Source organism: Tachypleus tridentatus, chromosome 13, assembly GCF_004210375.1.
Source record: "Tachypleus tridentatus isolate NWPU-2018 chromosome 13, ASM421037v1, whole genome shotgun sequence".
Lineage (NCBI taxonomy): Eukaryota > Metazoa > Arthropoda > Merostomata > Xiphosura > Limulidae > Tachypleus > Tachypleus tridentatus.
The window spans coordinates 105,333,350-105,349,987 of NC_134837.1; the positions used below are offsets into that span (position 1 = coordinate 105,333,350).

Consider the following 16,638-nt stretch of genomic DNA (forward strand, 5'->3'; position numbering starts at 1 on the left):
AAATAGACAGATTTCTAGTTTTAAACATCAATTATTTCTGTTTGCGTTGAACGTAACCAGACAGGATTTTCTTCTGTTAATATCTGCCAGCCAGTGGTGCAGTGGTATATCTGCTAACTTACAATGTTAGAAACCTGGTTTTGATACCCATGGTGGACAAAGCATAGATATCCTATTGTGTAGCTTTGTGTGTTTAACTACAAACAAAGAATCAATACTTAATGAAAAACAATTCGTAAATGAAACTGTTACATTTTTTGAGCTGATATGCGATGGTAAAATGTATGTTTTATTGTTTTCTTAGCATCCAATGCCCTTCCGATAAGCTCGAGAGCTTATAAGGGGTTCAATCCTTGTGGCTAGTACAGTACATACATTCAGTGTACAGTCTTGCGCTCAGCAAGAAAATTTAATTGTTAGGTAGAACGTGTCTAGTCACTATATTTAACATCTGATTGAATACGCTTTAACAATAAATTCAGTTTTAGAGCAATTATATTTGTTATTTATAATCAGAGCCGGATCAGGAACATTTATGCTCTGTAGTATCAAATGGAGAACACTTTACTAATATTGATAGCGTAGATATGATAATTTTTATTCCTATTTACAATGTTAGATCGAACGTCCGTAGTATCCTTCATTTAAACACCATTGTTACTGCTAAACACAACATTCATATGTGAAGTTAAGTATGATAATGTATTAGAGTATGGCGTTATTCTAGAAACTATTTCTTTAAAAAAATGAATTCCCTTTAATGCAATATTAATGTTAGAAACAAAAAATTGTACGATAAATTACAATAAGATGTGATAAGACATGATATAACAACAGTTCGTTGTATGCATGTTTTATCCCCCTCAAAAAAAGAGAAAAACTCCGTATTTTGGGCCACTGGGTTCATTGTAAGAGTGACAGTGAAATCCCATTAATTGTCTCAGAAGAGTAGCCTAAGAGTTAGCGGCGGGTATTCTGTAGTTGCTTTCCCTTTATATTATCGTTGCAAATGAGGTTGACTCCGTTTAACTTTCGGTAAAACTTCTGTTTATTTATTGCTGCTAATGTTGCTGGTGGTATTTAAAATGATAATTGAATAGCCTTACATAGTTGTAATAGTTATTATTCATATAGATTTTAGGCCGATATACACCAGGACTCCACACATAATTTGTTTCAAGAAGATTAAGAATACATTACTAAATAGAGTCAATTTCTTTTACATCAGCTATTCTGCATAAATAGAACAATTTTTAAAATTTGCCACTGCGTTTAGAATTGAAAAGAAGTGGTACGTTTTCGACCAAATTATTATTAATTTACGTATGATTACATTGGAACAATACAAAACGGTATTCATAATGTACTGGTGTAAATATCTCATACATCTAACTGGATATTTTATTATTTATTGGATGCATTATCTCACATTTGACATTGTGATGGTGGACAAGTTAGTCAACTGAATCTACAAAAAGTGACATCCAGAAGACGAACTTAACTTTTTACTTCTTTCACAATCTTATAGTAGAAAAGAAAGCGACACAATTTACATGTTGTATTCTGGACCACGCCTTTTCCACGTGCTGATGTAGCATTATCAATTGATGTAGTCGTTTGTAATTCATTTAATAGCAAAATAAAGTTTTTTACGAAGCTTAAACTTGCAATTTGACGAGTTTTAGACAAACATAACTGACTTTGTGGTACCGCTTCCTGTTTATTCGTTTTCTAAATTATACCTTCAAAGTATTGCTACGTTTTTGTTGAGGTGCTCTCGAAGCAGGAAATCAAATAATAAAAGTTCTTAAGGAAACTATGTGCAAAAGGCATTTATTTATCAAGGTCATCCTTTATTATACAAGAAAAAAATTTGTTCGTATTTGCTTTCAATAAATTGGAGTATGAATTATTATAATGTTAACATTCCATTGGAAATTTTAAAATATTTGCTTCTGTGATTATTATCGACTTTTTTCCATTTATAATTTCAAAATTATCTGTTATTGTCATTTTAAAATTTACAGACAGTCTTATATATATAAAACACCATTAACTTCCCTCATATATATATTGAAAACTACTAGTTGATACTAACTTCTTTCTAAAACAACATTTTGAAGTATAAGTTGCTGACTTTCCTTTTTATAGAACTTTAAGATATCAATAGAGAGCGTGTTTCTTTTGTAGCAGATGAAGAGTAGATTATTACCCCTCTACAACTATATAATAATGTACGTTTCTACAATTATATCCTTTTATATACTTAAAAATTCCTTGATCAGTTGTTTTGCAGCTATCTAACGTATTTAGAAACAGGATATATATATATATAGTCGTAAACTGATATTAAGTTGTTTCTTATATAACGTATTAAGAGTTTCATTCACATTAATTTCTTTTCTATGTGATACTTTAAGTTCATATTTAAATTATAGGGCTTATACTTGTTTAGCCATGTATCTGTGTCATTGCCGTCCTTGACACAAAATATATAAGATATAGTTGTGAGATACTGTATTAAGCGCAGGCTGAGGTGAAATGTCGTGTAACGGTTACGTGTAGAGTATTAATAGTAGAAGTATCACAATATCATTTTGTATATATATTAATTGCGCAAACGCGAGTTTAAAAGTTTTTACAAATCTGTGTGAAACTTTTCATAGTTCACCATTTTTTACATCGTGGTTTGTTCTCGGTTTATTTCTTCAAAAATACGATGTTCAGTACAATCTCAGAGCCTGTCCACTACTGTAAGATTCCACAGTACGAGCTCAAAGCCTGTCCAGTACGACAGTAGAGATCCCAGCACATTCTAGTTGTTTGTATAAAACTTATGATTGAGTATTTCATTTCCTGTATTTTCTCACATATATATACTGAAAAAATATACGATAGGATTTAATGGTATATCGTTCTTTGTATTTTTTGAGAGTCTAAAGAGAAGTGAGATGAGAGAATTGTTACTGGATTGTATACATTTGTACAGCTCTTTTAGTAATCAGTATTTGGTCATACAGCGATTTAATTAAGGTGTATATATAGTGGGATGATATTTAATTATTTAACAAATGGAACTATCACCCAAAATACCTTTACTTTTCTTCTTGTGATCTTCCTTATCTATAGGCCCGGCATGGCCAGATGGTTGAGGCACTCGACTCGTAATCTGAGAGTCGCAGGTTCGAATCTCCGTCGTACCAAACATGCTCGACCTTTCAGCCGTTGGGGTGTTATAAAGTGACGATCAATTCCACTATTGATTGGTAAAAGAGTAGCCCAAGAGTTGGCGGTAGATGGTGATGACTAGCTGCCTTCCCTCCAGTCTTACACTGTTGAAGTAGGGACGGCTAGCGTAGCTTTGCGCGAAATTTAAAACAAGCCTTATCTGCAACAACGACACAGCTATCTTTGTCAGCGAGCGGGATAATGACAGACCCTCAATGGAGGTTTCAATGATGTATTTTGATATACCACTGTGTCATAAACCAAATAAATTCACTTTCATAGTTAAATTAGATTATATTACAATGAATATATTAATTAAATTTGCTAACATTTAAAATTCTGCAAGAAACTAAACCACGAAGTTAAAGTTGTCGGTGTAATGACTTGAAAATGTCTCTAATTTGAAAATGTGTTACCTTATTTAAAGCAACATATGTTTTTGTCGAATATGAAGTAATCTCTATATCACAACATTTCGGTATAATTTTTCTAGCCAAAAAATAAATCATTGCATTTTTCAGATATTGAATATGCTGAACCGAAAGTCTACCTTGAATCGAAAGACTAATGATATAAATGCAGTGAAATTGTGATTGAAAATATTTTTCAACAGGATTAATTTTATAGTTGTTTTTAACTACAGGGCATTCGAAAACTTACAAGGTCATCAGTTCGTGTATTGTTTGAAGTTAAGCAGAAAGCAACAAAACCTATCTTCTAGCGCTGTAAGTCAACAGACATGCAGCTGTGCCACTGGAACCCCACTTCGTGTTATAAAGTTTGTTTGGAAAGCGCCAAGTTAGATATTTAAAGTGTTTTTAAATATTTTCAACATTACACATATTTTATTTAAAACGCCTTCGCGTGTCATATCGTGCCTCACTTTTCAGACTTTACATTTAAAGAGTCCTTTGCGTGATTAATTTACACGCAGAGACAAAAAATAATTGCTTTGGTGAAAGGTACGTCAACGGTGAGTTAATATTTTAAATGTTATACCTTTCTCAATTGGACCAAAATAAAATCTTCAGCCTAGTTTCAGTTCTCTGAAAAATTACTGTGGTAAACCTAACACCAGCTTTCCCAGACCTTTTCGCATCTTGTTTGATTGTTTGCTTTTGAATTTCGCTCAAAGCTACACGAGGGCTATCTGCGCTAGCCGTCCCTAATTTAACAGTGTAAGACTAGAGGGAAGGCAGGTAGTCATCACCACCCACTGCTAACTCTTGGGCTACTCTTTTACCAACGAATAGTGGGATTGACCGTCACATTATAACGCCGTTACTGCTAAAGGGCGAGCATGTTTGGTGCGACGGGGATTCGAAACCGCGATCCTCGGATTACGAGTCGAACGTCTTAACCCACCTAACAATGTCGGGCCCTTGACGCATTTTCGAAACTCTGAATCTTTTTTATAAAACAGCTTTAAGTTTGAGAACTCAGTTCTTTTTTTGTTGTTGTTCTGATGCAGGTACAGCACACGAATGTACAATTTTGTCGAGCAACATTTGTTCAAAGCTGAGATGAAGATTAGCTCTGACTTTGAACTTTTAAATTTCTTAAAATATCATATTTTCACCACTTCATTACCGTTTATAATAGCTCGAAACTTGAAAAACTCTGAGCTTTATTACACTTCATTTGGACATTTTAATGTCTAATTAGTATAAAGCTACTTTAATAATAAGTTACCATAAAATAAACTGACTCAAAATAACGATAAGATATTAGTAGAGAAACTGTAAGAAAAAGAAAAAAATAAAATAAAATTTGCTTTAAACGATATCAACATCTCAAAACTAAAATAACTCTATGTTTGGAAACCAGACGAAACACAAAAACAATTCCTAATAACAAGTTTTTAAAATCGTTGTAGTCGTTATGCAGTTGGTAATTTCCGTATTTTTCATGTCAACATTTTCTGTTATTAGATACAAGGAAGAGCGTCAATTACGTATTTGATGCAATGTTGAGAATAATTCTCCTGAAAAATATCTTTTAACGCCCAACAGTGTCATTGCAGTATATCACCGGACTGAAAACGCTAGCAACTTGGTTTCGTCACCCGTGTGGACAGATCACGGATAGTCTTTTGTGGAGCTTTGTGCTTAACTTCAAACAAACAAGTATTTTAACGGTATAGCCTAACCAGTGAATTGTTATTTATTGCTAGTCGTTACCGACACTAACTAACAAAGGCAGAGTGACTACTTACCGATAATGTTTCACACAATATATGACAAGTATCAAATCAGTTGAATGTAATAAAATGCAAATTAACTTTTATACAGAATAGATTTTAGAAACAAAATTCTTGGGAAGTTGTTTTCTTATTTAAGTTGTCTCCATAAGTTCCTAAAAATAAAGACTTGATCAATAGAAACAAATCAATATTGCCTGGAAAAAATAGGATAAAGAAAAGTAATTACACGATACTGTATCATTATGACATTGGGTGTCTCTTAAAGCCAGTTTATAGGGCTGCGTATCAAAGAGTTCAAGGTTATAGATTTGATGCAGCTAAGACGTTTTACTCTTTCAGATGTGAGTAGACTATGAAAGTAAAAGCTAACTTCCTTTTTTATTTCAAACAGACGAGTAAAGCTCCAGTGATGGCAGACGCTGCGGGGTAGCTAGCATCTTTCTTTCAATTCAGTAGCTCAGAGGTATAAACCGATATACTTAGGCCGTAAGGATATCTAATCTAACTCATCAGATTTAACTTTAAGAGGCTACACCGCTAGGCCCGGCATGGCCATGTGGATAAGGCACTCCACTCGTAATCTGAGGGTTGCGGGTTCGAATCCTCGTCACACCAAACATGCTCGCCTTTTCAGCCGTGGGGCATTATGACGTGACGGTCAATCCCGCTATTCGTTGGTAAAAGAGTAGCCCAAGATCTGGCAGTGGGTCGTAATGACTAGCTGCTTTCCATCTAGTCTTACACTGCTAAATTAGGAGCGGCTAGGCAGATAGCCCTCGTGTGGCTTTGCGCGAAATACAAAAACAAACAAGCAAATTACCTGCCATTCATATGGTCTTTCACTACTAAATTAGGGACGGCTAGCGCAAGTAGTTCTCATATAGCTTTGCGCGAAATTCTAAACCAACCAAATATATCGCCCTTGTAGATGAATCTTTATCAAATTTCATATGGAAGTACATTAGGTTCATGCTCGTGTAAACATACAAATTTCCAAGTTTTAGGGGTGTTTTTGTGTTGTTTTCTTGTGTTTTTTGCACATTTTCGTCCCATTTAGATGATCTTTACCAAACTGACTATAGAGGTTCAGTGTGTCCGGGAGGAGATACATAGAAATCTTCAGTTTTACATTGGAGCTTTTGCGTTTTTTACCACAATTTAGCCCCTGTTGATGGATCTTCATCAAATTTGCCATGTGGGTTTGCTATGTACCTGCAGACATACACGCACATTAACGGTTTTTATGTGCGTTTTTTACCACAACTTAGCTCCTGTTGATGGATCTTCACCGAATTTACAACGATGGTTTGCTACTCCGTGCGGAGATACACTCACATTAACGGTTTTTATGGGTGATTTGCGTTTTATACAATTCCATAAAAGGGAAGCAACTTTTCATGTCCCAAGATAATCTTTCATTAATTATTGATTCACATACCTTCTGACCAGGGAACGGTCATTCCAGCTAGTAACCTAATATTGTTGTTAGTCTATGTACAGAAAGTATAAAATAACATGTACAGAAAAAAACTCGGAAAATATTTGTTGATTTCTTAATTTAGTCTGTTGCGTATTATAATTGATCTCGCATGAGTCTCTGATTTATTATCTTATGTTCGCTAATGTATTGCGACAACAAAACAGGAAAATATTTATTGACTTCTTAATTTAGTCTGTTGTGTATTATAATTTATCTCGGATGAGTCTCTGATTTATTATGTTATGTATGTTAAAGTATTGCGATTTCAAATAACCTGAAATTTTAATTTAGAAGTTAATTGAATCTTAATATGTGTCAAATTCATGATATTTACCAATAATATTAATAAACACAATTTTCTCTATTAACACAAATATATTTTAGTATACATACATCAATATAACTTATAATAACGGTTATTACAAATAATGATTTATATACAAAAATGTTACAAAGTCACAAACAATAATGTGTCTTATTTATAATCTGGAACTGAAACTTTTATCGACGGTGCACGGAGTGCGAATTAATTCTATGTTGATACGCAGGTACACTTCTATTGACGGCGAGCTAGCTAACTGCTTCACTGAGCACACTTATAAGTTTTTCACCGACGAGTCCCCCGCTAGGACAGCGCTAACTCTTCGGATTTACAACATTAAATCATGGATCGATTCTCCTTGGTGAACACAGCAGATAACCTGATGTGGCTTTGCTATAAGAAAACGCAAACACACACTTGGCCAGATGGTTAAGGCACTCAACTCGTAATCTGAGAGTCGCGGATTCTATGAGAATGCTATAAGAGAAACAAGCAATATCTAATTTTCTCTTAGAAATACTCACGTCCGAAGGTAATTCTCTGAAATTGAACGGTTTGTAATATTAAAATCTATAAAATTCCCTGGTTAAATATCTATAGTTTTCCTGTTAATCAGCGTATATCATAATTATAACTTCCGAGGTTTATAGTATACTGACTGCAGCGAACCAACAATATTATTAAACTGTTTCTTTACGTGTTGCGTTGATTACATTTCATACGCTTGAGAGGATATTTTCTAGAAATTTCAGCCCATGCAACAATACTGATATTTTACATACATACATCTAAAATTGTTGATTCTTACGCTCGAGAATCTTCTACAAATTTAGAGAACAGGCAATACTTTCAAAATATACATTGAACATACATTTCTAAATACATATTTAACCAAAACAAACATCTACATTAAAATTAAATATACATTAGTAAATCCGTTACAAGTCTCCTTTGATTCAATTTTTTAATTAAAAATGTTGATACATAACAGAAAATAGCTTAATTCAGAAACGATTTAAGTTTAAAGTTGAAACGATAAATTTTATGCACTTGGCTCTAAGTTAGGTGATTTCACACTCTTTACTTTAGGCTTATTATACCAACACTCACTACACTTATAAGGTTACATGGCACACACACTCCTCACTGGCCCCTTGCACTTCCGTATTCAATAATAGAAGTATTCTATCCGAATAAATGTATTTTGGCTTTTGTTTGTATGCTTGTTTTTGAATTTCGGGCAAAGCTACACGAGGGCTGTCTGAACTAACCGTCCCTAATTTAGCAGTGTAAGACTAAAGGAAAGCCAGCTAGTTATCACCGCCTACCGCCAACTCTTGGGCTCCTCTTTTACCAACGACTAGTGGAATAGACCATCACATAATAACGCCCCCATGGCTGAAAGGGCTTTTGGCTTTTATGACTCCTCCTATTTCGAGAAATCAAGCGTGACATGATATGATTTGACAAACGCTGGCTTTGATATAAGTTAAATAACACAATCTACACCATAAACAAAAATGATATTGTTATGGAAGATTGATATTCGTGCAAATCTACATAAAAGGGCTATATACTCATAGTCGCCCCTAATTTTGAGCTGATATATTACACAGAGGGCAGCTAGTCAACATGACTCACAGTGAACTTTTGAGATACTTTTGTCTGGCTGAATAGTAGACGTTGGTGTTTAATGTTAAAACTCATCCATGACTTCGAAATGGGAACGAGTCCACACACACTAACCACCTTTAGACCTTTTAAAATAAGCTTTCTTGTCATTTCTTTAACATCTCAACTTTTAGCTTTATTCAAATACAGCATACACATACAGATGTTCTAGCTTTTACCACCACCAGGTGTAACAGCAGTAGGTCTGAAGGCTTATAGCATAAAACCTCTAGGCTTAACAACAAACAAAAACCTTTCATTCTTCTTTGGGAGCAGCAAACTGACACATAGATACAAAAGATACAATTGATCACTGAAGATATATTTCGTATTTTGATAGGCCCGGCATGGCCTGGTTGGTTAAGGCGTTCGACTCGTAATCTGCGGGTCATGAGTTCGAATCCCCGTCGCACCGAACATGCTCAATCTTCCAGCCGTGGGGTCGTTGCAATGTGACGGTCAATCCCACTATTCGTTGATAAAAGAGTAGCCCAAGAGTTGGCGGTGAGTGGTGATGACTAGCTGCCTTCCCTCTATTCTTACACTTCTAAATTAGGGACGGCTAGCGCAGATAGCCCTCGTGTCGCTTTACGCGAAGTTCAAAAAAAAAAACGTATTTTGATTCCTGATTACGTTATTGTTCCTTTTAAAAATTTGTACATATCCTTGTCATTTTGCAACGAAGTAGTTTAATGTTAGAAACGCGTGTTAGAAGAAAATCCTCGCTTTCAAATTAAGACATCTGCATTTCATTTTATTTTCTCAGTTGTGAAACGTAACATTATTTGCCAAAGTAATTAATTGTTTTGAAAATCTAAAACCAATATAGATTAAAGCCAAATATAGGTTCTTAGGTTTCTATGTTATTTTTCTATCACGTATTGCTTGTATCTGTCTTCCGAATTACAGACGAATGTCGAATTTATAAAAGGAAAGAGTCCTCGTTGCGAAAATAATATACAAGTTACCAGCTTAACTGAATGGGATACCTGGAGATTGTAGAGGAATGTCGTTTAATTTCATAGTGAATTAGATCTACAGAACCATCTTGTCTAAGAAAGAAGAAAATAGTTTTGAAAAGTAAATTTATAGAGTAAATTGAAGACTTTTTCTCACGAAACTATTTTCACCAAAACTACGAGTGTTTTTTCGAGGCAAACAGTCAGTATGTTCTTCTTAACGGATGAAAAATAAACCTGCGATTTATCTTGTCGTTTGGCTGATGGCTGATACGAAGGATATATTGACAAATACACAAATTTGTTTGTTTATGGCTGGTATCGCTTTTAGTTAATAATGAAACAAACGTACCAAGTGTAAAAGTCTCTAGCTAGACTGTATAATTACACAAATGTGCTTTTGATAAAATTGTGTGTTTGGCTTAAATCACCAGAATATGAATAATTTCACAAATTTGCTTTGTGTTAAAACCATTTATTTGTCTTACACCATTAGAATGTGAATTATTTCACAAACGTATTTTGTGATAAAACTCTCTGTTTGACTTAAACCACAAGAGTTTGTAAATCTGAATAAAACAAAAATAAATTAATTTAATTACACACCAGTTTTGTAATAACTCTACTGGTTTGGCTCAAACTAATTAAATATAATTATTACATAACTTTGTTTTGCAATGAACTTGCTAGTTTTGATAACATCTGGCCGAACGCGGTTCAGTGTTCGATGTGCCAGTGTGTAGACCTCTTCCCGTATCTCTGTGTGACTGTGCATGGGTGTTCTCAGCCAAGTGCAGCCGAAGATATAGCGGTGGATGATTCTTACTATAGCAGTGATCCTTATAGTCTGTCGCTTCAGAAAAAGGGACGGCTAGCTCAGATAGCTCTCGTGTAGCTTTGCACGAAATTCAGCAAACAAATTCATGAAATCAATAAAATATACAAGTATTTAAACAAAGTCTTATAGTAATCTTATTAACTTGTGAGAAGTCAACAAGATATGAATAATTAATCAAATCTTCCTTGTGAGAAGTTTTACTCAAATCAATGAAATATATATACAACTAACAACAAAAGACTCATTCCCTTTGTCGCTCTGTCAAGAACGCTTTCACATTCCTTTTCTGGGTAATGCTCAAGAATATAAATTGTCGCTTAGCAACAATATCACCACCTGATTGTTTTTAGGCCAACTATGGTACTTATGTTGAATGCTTAATATTCACGTTGATTTGTTAAAAATGTTTGCTTTTATTTTTTATTTCTGTGTTAAATGCGGTGATACAACAAAAGTTTTATGACACTACATTGTAGCCAAAAGCAAATTAAAATTTACGAAGTTGTGTTTCAGTTACGCCTTACGTTACGTTTATGTGTTAGGCTTAATGCTTAAATTAAACTACAAATATGCCTACTATTACTTACGTTATAGAGTCAGTGTTTAAAACGTTTTAAGTGGTGAATAAATGTTAACTAATAAATATTAGTTTCATTCTTTAACATATATATTACCTACTTGGCCTTCAAACATAAAAAAACAACGTTGATTGCTACCAAATATTTATCTTTTGTACAGTCGAAAGAGTTGAAAATGTTTCGAAATGTACGCACTATGTTTTTTGCTTCCTGACTTAGGACACAGTGAAAAGGTTCAAGAGTGCTATTTAAATCTCATTCAAAGCACACACGTCCATTTATTCACGATAAAATTTAATTTTTCTGCGTAGTTTTTATTTAAAATATGGCGATTGAATAATTGCTTTGAAGCTGATGAAATAAGTGAAAAGTAGGTGCATTTTGAACGTACAGATATTCGTTTTAGTTAAATTCTACAATTTTTGTTAATCATTCATCAATGGTTCCTGCCGTTTTTGAGAGGCTTTTATACTAGTATATGTGTATATTATTTTGTGTAGAGTGTGCTAGCGTGAGTGACAAGAGACAAAAAATTAGAAATTTTCGTAAACATGGTATGTATTAATAAAGCTTAGAAGTACTTATTTTTAGCAAGCTTCTGCGTCTGTGCAAGAGTAGCTTTCATAAAAATTACGTTTTGTTTCCTGAATAGATGTGGGGTAATACATCTGTCAACTGATTATATTGGTTTTGTTAATTTGATCCTGTAAATAAAGTGAGACTGTGTAATTGTATGTTATGATACCAATTTTATATAGCAATTTTCTTAAAACTCTAGAAGATTAAGTAAAAGTTTATATTTCCATTTTCAATGTGGCTAAAAGGCATTTGTATTTTAAGTAGCCAGCTGTTGAAATTTTTAAAATGAAACCCTATTCGTATGTTTCGCCTCTCAACTATTTAAAACCTGCATTATTCCTGGAACTTTATATTTCTAGTGCTTTGTATATCTTGCGAAATCAACATTTTAAATGAGACTGGTTTTAAAGTTACACCTGTGTTGAAAAAAGAAAGTTATTTGAACAATTTATTAACTGAACACAGCTGAGCTCTGTAATTCGGTACAATACACAATCAAAATAACAGAAATGTGGAAAGTATACAAGGTTTTACTTTATTATAAGAAGAATCATTCTAAAGTATATAATATTAAGTTTTGTGAAACGAAACATTTTATTGCTTTTTAAGTCCGAGTTTGTGGAAAGGATCAAGAAAAGAAATTACCTTAGGGATAAAAACGTACAGAAATTTGATTATTAAACATAAAAATTAACAGTTTCTTTCACTTTATGAAACTTCCCGCAGTAACGCATTAGTGAGCTTGAAAGTTTTTAACCCTAAAATATCCGATACTCATGGCGGACGTAATGCAATGCACACATCTTGTAATTGCGCGCTTAGAAACAAACAGTTTATTTATAAACCAACATTTTTTTTTCATATTTCAGTGGGACGGTCGATTAAACGTGTCTCCTGTGCAGTTTATCACCCTGTTTTAAGGATTACAGAGAAAAAAACCAAAATAGATATTCGTACAACAACGTACGTGTGCAAAAATATAATAACATCAACTTTTACAGTAAGGAAGTTCTTGTTTTAATAATTACTACTCTTAGACTTATAGTATCGGACTGTCATCAGGTAAAACTTACATCCGTAAAGGCCTTTTTTTCCTGACGATGACCCGATAATATGGGTCGAAATATTGTAATATTAAATTCACAACATGTCACTATGGGTCAAAACATTGTAATAATTAAAACCACAACATGCCTAATGTAAAAGCTGATATTTTGTATCTTCTATTTAATTATTTAGTCTAGTATTGTTTGTTTGTTTTGAATTTCGCGCAAAGCTACTCGAGAGCTATCTGCCGTCCCTAATTTAATAACGTAAGACTAGAGGGAAGGCAGCTAGTCATTACCACTCACCGCCAACTCTTGGGCTACTCTTTTACCAACGAATAGTTGGATTGACCGTCATATTATAGTGCCCCCACGGCTGAAAGGGCGAGCATGTTTGGTGTGAAGGGGATTCGAACCCACAACCCTCACATTACAAGTCGAATGCCTTAACCCACCTGGCCATGCTGGGCCCTTTAGTCCCGTAAGCTCCTCACTAAACATTAACGAATTTATTTGTTTTTCAGTCATTTGCTTCCTTGTGTCTGTCCACTGTTCTCTGTATTTTACTTTCTATATCTCTCATTATGTATAGAGCTTTAAATCTTTCGATGCCTGCTTCGTAAACAAGACGCACATAATCATGATGTGATGTAACTTTGATGTTTGACATTAAATCGCAGTTTGTCAACCTTGATGTTTTCTCGTTTTTCAGGTAGAGGGCGGAATGCTTATGTTTGACAAACAGACCAATCGGCACAGAGGTAAGACCGTTGTTCTTTCAGTTAATTTTTTTTTGTTTGTTTGTTTGAGATTAAGCACAAAGCCACACAATGGGCTATCTCTGCTCTGCTCACCATGGGTATCGAAACCCGGTTTCTAGCGATGTGAGCCCGCAGACTTGCCGCTGTGCCACTGGGGGTCTTTTTGCTAGTAAGTAATGCACGTAATGAACTCAGCTTGTATAAGATTTTCTGTTCATAACCTAACTGACTGTATCTAATCAGGAGGACCGGCACGTCCAGGTCTCTCGACTTGCAATATGTAAGCCGCGGGTTCAGCCGTGGTGCTATTATAATGAGCTGTCAATCCTACTGTTTGTTGGTAAAAGAGTAGTCCAAGAGTAGGCGGCAGGTGCCTTCCCTCAGTCTTTCATTCCTAAAATAAAGACGGCTAGAGCAGATAACTCTCTTGTAGCTTTGAGCGAAGTTCAAAACAAACAAATAATCAGAAAATTCTAATCTCGAGTAAGTGACTTTGACCCTAAACAAAATACATACCGCCAACAATATTCACTTGAAACCGCTTTAAAAAGCTCTACAATAACATTCCATTGTTAATGCATCTGTTAATTGTTCATTACCTTTCGGAATTTCGTAAAACCATTTTGTAGGCTTGGACAACTTTTTATTTCATTTGTTGATTGTTTATTAAAATTCACAGTTTTATCTACTCAATTTATACACAAGTACTAAAAGCCATCACCATTGCCTGTCACTCTGTGACAGCTATCTTGTTTGCAGTTTCCAATACAGAAAGCCAACAGTATAAAACATTACTAGTGATTTGTTATATTATCACAGCTAGTTTTTTATGTCTCCAAAAAATTAACCACAAGTAAAGCATTACTGAAAATTTCTAGTTCGGTTAGAGCCCTCAATTCGTAACCTGAAGGTTGCGGGTTCGAATACTCGTCACACCAAATATGATCGCCCTTTCACCTATATGGCGTTATTATGTAACGCTCAATCCTACTGTTCGTTGGTAAAAGAGTAGCGTAGCGCTAGAGTTGGCAGTGGATAGTGATGACTAGCTATCTTCCCTATAGTCTTACACTGCTAAATTAGGGACGGCTTGTGCGGATGGCCCTCGTGTAGTTTTGCGCGAAATTCAAAAACAAACAAACTATATTTAGAATAATTTGATTTCCTCACTTTTTGTTCTATAGCTACAAAATTGTGATGTATTTCTTTAAAGTATTTCTTGAATTTAATATATGTTTGTTTTATATTCAGCTTGATTAATGTACAATGTTTGTACTAATGTACGTAGTCCCAGGTATATAAAGTAAGCACGAGGAAGTTATTCTATTAAAAGGAAAATTAATATAAAACGTTTCTTGATTTTATCGTCCTAGGTAGTTACGTATCTCGCATACCTGCTAACGCCGGACTTGTTTATGGGTCACTTTGAATTTGTTAAAAAAATCTCACGTGCACTTACCCTTAGGTAAACCAGTTCCCTTCTTTTTTTTGTTAGACCCTGAACAGTTTGATGAAATTTTTCTTTATTGCCTACTACAAATATATTAACTATTCACGAAAGAGTTTGTAAGATATTAGGAGATTTATTTATTTTCTGCGGTTTACTTCCAGCGTTTACAGCAAGACGCAGAAACTAAATAAATCTACAAGTACTCTTGTAGATAGATATCTTAATCAGATGTGCTTAACTGTTAATGTTTAAATGTAGTATCTTCAAATAAAATAAATTTCCCAACAAGCATCAGATAGGCAAACCCGCAAATAACAACAGATTTGATCAAGAAATAAGAGGGGCGTTGTGTAATGGGTTACTTCACTGATTTTCTTATTGTGTAATTTAACGAGTGTGGACAAATATGCTTAAATAAACGATATTTTTAATATAGGAAGTAAACGAAAAATACTATGGTTTGTTTAGTTCTACAGCATTCTCTTTCTCAGGATTAATTTCTGTAGAACTAAAACACATTTTTCTTCAAAGTGATATTCGTTAAAAAAAAAGGCGCGCCTACATTCAACAAAGTGAACTCGCTTTCTTTGTCCAGTCAAAGTGAAGTTGTTTCTTCACAGCATTAGTTGACAATTACGTTTAGTCAAAGTCGTAATCGGCCAGAAAAGGATTTCAAGTGCCAATTATTTTAATACAGGTGCTATATGTTGCTACAATGCTCCCTTTGGTTGATACGACATCACCTTACTGTGGATAACTTAGAAATACAACAACGATTAGAACAAGTTAATCTTAACGACCTTTGGGACACATGTTGATACCACTGCAATACGGAATATAAATAACCTAAAATATTAAAAAATAGCTTTACGTCAATAAAGCAGATATAAAACATATGATATATCTGCATATCACAGAAGTTTGCAGAAAAAATTACTTATCAGATGAAACAAGAATTTTACCAAATGTGTTAAAATTTGTTTTTGTTGTATCCTTCAAATAAAGTGTTTTTCCTTTATTTTTCACTTTCTGCCAGGACAGAAATGTTATTTCGTTGCCTGTGTGTTTTTATGTTTTTTTTTTGCAAAGCCACATCGGGCTATTTGCTGAGTCCACCGAGAGGAATCGAACCCTGAGTTTAGCGTTGTAAATCCGTAGACTTACCGCTGTAACAGCGGGGGACTATTCCGTTGTCACTAGGTCACAAAAGAAGAAAATTCTTTATAAAACCACCGGATCACGGTCATGTAGAAACTTAATAAAACCGAACATTAGGATAAAGTTTCTTACGAAACCACCGGATGTACAGTAATAAAAATTCCTTTTAGGGTCACCGAATCACAATAAGTAAAAATGCTTTATAAAATCACCAGATTTACAATAATGGGAAATTCCATGTAAAACCATTACACCATAGTAGCCTAAATTATTTTAAAGATACTATGCTTAACGAATATAATAATATAGAACATGTAATATCAGATATTAGATTGTATGATTTTTGTTTATTTACTCTGGAAATC

The 16,638-nt window shown here is 34.1% G+C and overlaps 1 protein-coding gene across 1 annotated transcript in view; it reads left to right on the forward strand.

Moving 5' to 3' along the window:
• LOC143239074 (RNA-binding protein Musashi homolog Rbp6-like) overlaps positions 1-16,638 on the forward strand; it is a 120,200-nt gene that overhangs the window by 47,313 nt on the left and 56,249 nt on the right. The window contains exon 7 of the mRNA XM_076479869.1: positions 13,617-13,665. Within this exon, the coding sequence (XP_076335984.1) occupies positions 13,617-13,665 (49 nt within the window). The remainder of the gene's footprint in view (positions 1-13,616; positions 13,666-16,638) is intronic.